This window comes from Chrysochloris asiatica, unplaced genomic scaffold, assembly GCF_000296735.1.
Source record: "Chrysochloris asiatica unplaced genomic scaffold, ChrAsi1.0 scaffold00042, whole genome shotgun sequence".
NCBI classification, from domain to species: Eukaryota; Metazoa; Chordata; class Mammalia; order Afrosoricida; family Chrysochloridae; genus Chrysochloris; species Chrysochloris asiatica.
The window spans coordinates 4,242,789-4,250,680 of NW_006408560.1; the positions used below are offsets into that span (position 1 = coordinate 4,242,789).

A 7,892-nucleotide genomic window follows, 5' to 3' on the forward strand; every position below is an offset into this window, starting at 1 on the left:
GGTGTGGAGTTGATTCTGACTCTTAGTGTCCCTATATATGGTTTCTAAGACTGTAAACCATTACAAGAGCAAAAAGCTTCATCTTTTTCTCATGGAACTGCTGGCAGTTTCAAACTGCTGACCTTGAGGCTTGTAGCCCAATTTGTAACCATTATTCTACTAGAGCTCCTTGCCCTAAGGTTGACAACATAGTTTTGGCTTTCTGTTTCTGTTTTTCTTTATCCCGTTTTGCATATACCTTTTCAATTTCTTATAATCGTTCTTTCATAGACCTGTTTTTCTAGTTTTCTATTCTTTTTATATCCATTTACAAATATCAGGCCAAGTATTAGTGACAAAACGAAACTTTAACATTCCCTGGCCCAAAGGATATATATATTTTTTTCTAAAACATTATTTTTGTTTTCTTCATCTGTATTATAAATTCTATTCCTCTGTTTTCATTCCATTTTACTTATATTTTTTTTTTTTTGCGGGGTGTGTGTCTCCTGAACCAGTTAGGGGTACGCTGAGGATCCCAATTTCTCCTCTTCCTAAGGGACTTTTCAAAGAGGAGAGTTCAGTGTTGTGAGTTGGAGGGTGTAGGAGAAAGGGCAGGATTGTAAGGCAGAGGGTAGAGAGAAAAGGGGGTCCCAAGGGGAAGAAAGTTTTTCTTTCTTCACCTTGTTATCCCTTGTCTTAAGTGCAAATAGGACAACAGGATCCTGTCTCTAGCATAGGGCATAATCTATTTCCTCCTGAGGGATAGGAGTTTTCTTATTGACATATTCAATTAAAGATTGGCAGACCCAGTACTCCTCTGAGTCAAATTTAGGCCAAAAGACAGTTTTAAAAATTGGTTCCTGTGTCCAAAAGAAACAGCAATATCTTATCATTTGTTATTTTTATTTCCCTTTAGTCCGAGGGTTCTCTTTGCAGTATTTTAACATTAATCCCAATGGACTATCAAAGGGGATTTTGTTGTTTTGGGTCCCATTTTCTCTGGAGATTCTTTTACTAATGTTATTTCCCATCCCGGCTACCTGGTTGTGTTTCCAAAGAGGGTCAACCTACCCCTATACTTGGAGGTTTCTTGCTCTCTTTATTTTCACTTCGTCCGTCTTGGGCCACTTCCCTCTCGGGAACGTTGGACCCCTCTTAGCAATTGGCATGTTGATATAAACCCCCGACTCGGATTGAGTTCTTGACTAGATACCGCCCTCAGCTTGAACCACGGATCAGTACTCCACACTCACTTCATGCCCAAGGCATGCCTCATTCACACACATACAACCTCCGGGATGTCCCAACCACCAAAGGAAGTACTGTTCGCCCCTGCAATTTTTCTTACCTTTGGTTCGTGCACGAAGTTACCTGGTTGCCACGTGGTGCTCGAGTAGGCCTTTTTCCCACTTTTCCAAGGGTCCGGATTTATTCGCTTTCTTGGGAGACTTCAGCAGATCTCACCCGAGGGCTGCTGTAACTGGACAGCAGGACATGTCTCCCTCAGAGGAGAAGGCTAAAGCTGCTTCCCAAAGGGAATGGGAAATCCCGTTTGAGCCCCCAAATTGTTAGAAATGAATCCTGATGTCACATAAAAGACACTCGGTGAGACTAAATTACCTTGGCAAAGTAAAATTTACTCCTGCAAGAGGGTGCGTGTGCATAGCTGTACATACACGAACAGGCCAGCGAGCACACTGAGTGGGCAATCCACTCGGGTTTTTAATCCCTGACGCAAGTCTCAAGGCTGTGTCTCACCCTAATGGCTAGGGCTTTGACTGCACAATCTATTCCCTTACTCGGTTGGCTAGTTCAGATTTTTAAGGTGCACATTCCTACTTTAGGAAAAGAAGAGAGCGATCATAGTCTTTGCTCCAGGAAGTAGTTTAAGGAAAAAGCAAGTTATCATAAATTCCTTACTCCGGGAAGTGGTTTAAATAAAAAGAAAGTGACCATAAATTCTTTACTCACTTCAGGAAGTAACCAAAGAAAAAGTGAGCGATCGTAAAGTCTTTACTTCAGGAAATAAAAAAAGTTACCCGAATATAATAAACAGGATTATATATTTTTTTCCCCACAGTTATGTGAGTTTTTAATGCTTCAATGGATGTTTGGTGCTGTGTTATTAAGCTTACTGAGTGTCTCCTGGTGGAATATGATCAGGAGATAGGCTTAGCAGTTGTTATTGGCTCTTGTCTCAATGGTGGAATATTATGGGGTATGCTTGTAGCTTGGTTATATGCTCATGATTGCTGTGTCTTATTGGGTAACATAGGGAGAAAAAGCTCCCACCTCCAGGAAAAGCATGTGATCAAAAGGACCCAATACAGAAGCTATATAAAAGCAGAGACAAAAACCACCACTTTGAAACAAAAATAAAACTGTGGCTGACTGTCTAGTTTCTGTGCTACACAGGCAGTGTGTGTGCATCCTAGAATCCTCCAGCAGTAGGTGGGGGTGTCTGCTTTCTCAGGCCCCTCCTCTAGTCACTACTGTAGAGGTGCGCAGTAGATACTGAGAGGTTAATGGGAGAAAGATTGTGTACTATTTTTGTCTCTGAAGGTCAGTTAGGTATTTGTGTGTGCACAGCGTAATTCTCGAAATAGTTGCATCCTTTTAAGTTGGGATTTTACAGATTGTTCATATGGTTTGTTTGTCAGGCCAGACCAGGTTTTTCTTGCTGGATAGGCTGGAGTAAAGGGTACTGCACAAGTTAACTTTAGGGCTGGGTCCGACAGGCTGATGTTATAAGCAGCCACCAAAGGATTTGCCCTTGGGATGGATGGGGCTGTTTCTTTCTGTGCTGTGGGAAAAGTGTGGGCTCAATGATGAACTTTTTTGCAGGTGTGCACCCACCCGCCTGAAGATGTCTGGGCTGGGCAAAGAAGGCATGACAGGAAAGAGGAGGACAAAATGTAGAATCCCCCCACACCTCCTTTTGCAAATGTCACTGCGCCGCTTTTAGCTCTGGTTCACTGTCCTGGTCTGGCTGTGGCCCCACCCTCTGAACTCTGCTCTGGTGGGGTGGCCACAGAGGGAGTCCCGTGTGTCGACCAATTCCTAAATCGCATTATTTTCCTTTATACCGTGATTTTTTTGCCAGTGGGTACGGGAAACGGATGCCTTGCACCTTATGCTAGATCCAAAGCTCTGATGCTGTTCAGTTAGAGTATCTTCTCTGGGTTTGCAGCCCCTCCCCCACGGAGCCTGTTCTATCTGACTCAGCCTCTGTTGCCACCAAAACTGGAACTCCTGTGGTGTTTTTGTATCTCTTGATTGTATGTCTTTTTTGTAGCTTTTAAATGTTCTGGTTGAAAGTTTGCAGAGCAGATCAGTTTTCCGTTCAACAATTCATACACATTTTGTTTCCTGTCATTGATTGTATTCCCCACAAAGTAACAGCATGCACCACACCTCCTTCTTGTGCTACCTATTTTGTCCTTCTTTCCTATCCCTTCTTGTTTAGGTGTTACATTGTAATGTATCACAGATACTAGTATCATTTACTAGTTCTAGTATAGATACCTTACTTCCCTTTACCTCCCCTATATAAATGTCTTCAGTGCTTTTACATATATTCATACCTCATCACACAGTGTTATAATTTTTGCTTCAACCATCAATTGAGAAGATACAAGAGGAAAAGGAACACTTTGTATTTACCAGTATTTTTGCTTACCATGCTTCCCCCTCCTACTTCTTGTTGTTCCAAGATGTCTTTTTATGTTTTCTTTCTTTTTCAATAACTATCTTCAGCGATTCTTTCAGGGTAAGTTTGCTGGTGACATAATCCAGTATATTTTCCTTGTTTTTAGTTTTCAGTTATGATATGCTTTGGTATAAATTTCTTTGGGTTATCCTGTTTGTGGTGCACACAGATTCTTATATCCTTTGTGAAGTTTGGAAAGTTTTCAGTCATCAGTTCTTCAAGTACATTTTTAGCCCCATCCACTTTCTAGAACTCTTATGACGTGGTCTTATAACTCTTACATTGGCTCTTTTGCTCTAGTACCACAATTTTGTGAGGCTCTGTTTGGTTGTAGTCTATTTTCTCTCTGTTCAGATTTGGGTAATTTCTGCTATTCTGTCTTCCAGTTCACTGGTTCTTTCCTGTGTTCCCTCTATCTGCCATTGAACTCATCCATGACCTTTTAATTTGGTTGTTGAGTTTTTTCAGTTTTAAAATGTCCCCTTGGGTCTACTTTATATATTCTGTTTTTTTGCTGAGATTTTCTGTTTCTCTACTTTGGTTTTGTAATCCCCACCCCAGTTGTTTTACAATCTTTGTTAGATAATTCTTACATCTATGACATCTCAATCTTGATGTCATTCCCCCCCCACCTCCATTTTCATTATTTGAAATCTTTCAGGTTCTTAGTATGATGATTAATTTTTGACAGAAACTTGGAAATTGTTGGGCTGTGTTATTAAACTGTTGATCTTATTTCTACCTTTGTTTAGTCTGTCATTGTGTGATACTGCTCTGGCAGGAGATTAGGGGGTTATAGCAAGGTGAAGATAGAAGTCCAGGCAAGGAGGGGGTTTCCTGTTACTGCTGTGTGAAAGTCGGAGTTTTGGTTTCTTGGTGGTGCTGTGGGGTAAGCAGTAAGCTGCAGAGTCTGGTTCAAACCCACCAGCTGCTCTATGGGAGAAAGATGAGACTTGATGGTTGAGTACTTACCCGATAGCGCCACACCAAGACTTCAGGTGTGGGATACATGAAGCAAAAGAAAACACTGGGACTTCACCGCCCTGCTCTTCCTCAGGTCCTGAGGTCCCCCCTAGCTGCTGTGACCTCTTTGCTCCACTTCAGATTCTTGTGCTTCTTTGTACTTAGGAGGAGGAGGAGGGAAAAATACATCTTTTTCATCTTCCTGGAAGTGAAAGTCTCCCAATTATACATTATCATATTCTTTGATTATCTGAATTTTCAAAAGTTTACTTGTTTATAAAAATGGATATGATGCCTACCACATAGGATTTTTTTTTGACAGTTGCTGTTAAATCTGTCTTATGACAGCTTCATGTATGTCAGAGTACAACTATGCTCCGTAGGGTTTTCAGTGGCTCATTTTTCGGAAGTAGATTTGCCAGGGTACCTCTGGGTGATCTCTACCCTTCAAATCTTTGGCTAGCAGCCAAATGTGTTAACTGTTCGTACCACACTCAGAGACTCCGGCTGTAAGGATTAAATGAGATAATTTATGTTAAGTGTTTGCTACTCTCCCTCTTATTTAATAAGTAAGGAGTTCTGGTAGCGTGGTGGTTACGAATCGGGCTGTGAGCCTCAAGGTCAGCAGTTCAAAACTACTAGCTGTTCCACTGGAGAAAGATGAGACTTTCTGCTCCCATAAAAATTCACAGCCTCAGAAACCCTGTACAGGTGCCCTATGAGTCGGAACCAACTCCACGGCACATCACTACCACCGTTATTAATATTTCTAGGAGTCCTTGTATGGCGCTGTGGTATAGTGGGCTGAACTGTAAGGTTGGTGTTTCAAACTCACCAGCCGCTCCTCAGAAACCCTGTACAGGGTCGCTTTGAGTCAGAACTGACTAGACGGTACTTAACAATTTATGTTTCTAATATACTGTTCTTTTTAAAAGGCCATATATTCACACTAGAAAGTTATGCTTATGTTAATAATTTTATATAAAGTATGTTTGGGTTTTTCCCCTTCCTGAAGATAAAAGAATATTTTATGAAATTGGATTTTTCTCCTAGAGAGAGCCATTTGCAGAAGCACCAGGTGGATTTTAGACCTCTTCTGCTGTCCTTGCACACTGCTAATCACCTTGATGTAGCATGATTTAAACTCTTAATAAATTTTTTGAAGGCTAATTTAGTCATTCCTGTCTCGGGTTTTCCTTTAGTGTCAGTGGCACATCTAAATGGTTGTTGTTAAGTAAGCAGACAGACAGATAGCCCATGTGTTAATGTTGTATCAGTAATACCATATTTCCTAGATTGGGCACTGGCATGAAACTTGAGCCATATGGAACACAAATCCCCGGGTGATTTCTCATCTAATAAGTGAATAATCTGGTAACAGTGACAGACTTCAAGACTTTGTGTATAGTGGTGACTAACCCTTCTCAAAAACTAGTTTGGTGGTGGATGTTGTTGTGTGCCACCAAGTTGGTTCAACTCATTGGTGACCCTGTATAGGGTTTCCAAGGCTATAAATCTTACAGGAGTAGAAAGCTTCATCTTTCTTCTGAAGAGTGACTGGTATATTCAAACTACTGACCTTGTGGTTAGCAGCCCAGCTCATAATCCACTATGCTACCAGGGCTCCTTAAAAAGTAGTTTGGAAGGTAGCAAATGATAACATAGCTGTAATTTCCTAGCAAAGCTTATGTCCTGTAGTTCCATGGATTGGGGGTCCGAAAATTTAGGCTGTGTCTTTATTTGAGGTCGTAGAACATATTTAGCCTATTTGTTGTTGTTGTTATGTGCCGTGGAGTGGGTTCCGACTCATAGTGACCCTGTACAGGGTTTCCGAGGCTGTGAATTTATACAGGAGTAGAATGTCTCATCTTTCTCCCGTGGAACAGCTGGTAGTTTCGAACTGCTGACCCTGAGGTTCGCAGCCCGATCTCAGCCCAATCTACGCTACCAGAGCTCCTTGGATGTGGTCAAATGTCTGTTCTTTGAATTTGTTGTATTTTTTCTTTCTAGGAATTAGTCTACGCTCATATCAACTGGAGGGAGTCAACTGGCTAGCCCAGCGCTTCCACTGCCAGAATGGTTGCATCCTGGGGGACGAGATGGGCCTGGGGAAGACATGCCAGGTAGTTACTGTGGACTGACCACTGCTGACCTCTACTGAAAGAGAGCTGTACAGATCCCTACTAGAGCTCTACCAAATTTAGGTTTTATCTGCTAGTATGCGCTGCAGGGTAATGCAGTGAACTACAAGGGCTGCTCCTTGGAAACCCTAAACAGGTCACTATAGGTCGGAACTAACTTGACAACATTTAACAACAATGTATTTTTACACTAAGATGAAGAATGCCTAAACCTTTGTTAAGAGTTCAAGACCTTGGAAGATAAGCGTGAGTTGGAACTGCAAAGCATGGGCCTGCTGTTGTTAGTTGCTGTCAGGTCAGTTAGACTCATGGCTACCCACGTGTGCCGAGTAGAACCACTCCATAGGATTATCAAGGCTGTGATCTTTTGAAAGCACATCACCAGGCCCGTCTTCCTAAGTTCTCTGAGTGGGTTCAAACCATCAACCCCATTGGCTCATAGGTGAGCACCTCACCATTTGCACCATTTAAGGACTTGTTGTTGGGCCTAGACATTTAGTTTTTCTTTTTTTTTTTAAAGCAGATACGTCTGCCTAAGGATGAAATTGAGTCTGATCTTAGTTGTTTATCTAGTTAATTGGGTCACTTTTATTAATATTAATCTCCCTTCCCCAGTGGGTGGGGGGCTACTACCCATTACTTAGCCAGGCTAGGAAGTACAGAGGAAATATTCTATTTTCCAAAATGCTTTGACCCACCTAAAGGGAGCTGGACTTGAGTCAGGAGATCTGGAGAATCCTATGTCCATAAACAGATGGTGTCTTGATACTGTTATCTGTTGTGACAGATATTAGTGTTAGACTTATGGAGTCCTGGTGTGGTGCTGCAGGATAATGCCCTGGACCCACACCAGCATTTGTTGTTTTCTGTTTCTTTGAACTTCGCTGTTAATGCTGGTGTGAGATTATATCACATTGTTTTGATTTATATCACATCTCTCTAATGGCTAGTGATTGTGAACATTTCTTCATATGTTTGTTGGCTGCCCGGATCTCCTCCTTGGTGACGTGTCTGTTCATGTCCTGTGCCCACTTTTTAATTGGGTTATTTGTCTTTTTCTTGTAGAGGTGTTGTAGTTTCCTATATATTTTAGAAAT

The 7,892-nt window shown here is 41.7% G+C and overlaps 1 protein-coding gene across 3 annotated transcripts in view; it reads left to right on the plus strand.

Annotated features, from left to right (window-relative positions):
• The window catches only part of CHD1L (chromodomain helicase DNA binding protein 1-like), an 89,148-nt gene that overhangs the window by 12,101 nt on the left and 69,155 nt on the right, over positions 1–7,892 (plus strand). For 2 of the 3 annotated variants that reach the window (XM_006861318.1, XM_006861317.1), the window contains exon 2: positions 6,665–6,777. The exons of the other annotated variant lie outside the window; for it this stretch is intronic. In XM_006861318.1, coding sequence (XP_006861380.1) covers positions 6,665–6,777 — 113 coding nt within the window. The remainder of the gene's footprint in view (positions 1–6,664; positions 6,778–7,892) is intronic. 3 annotated transcript variants of the gene reach the window in all.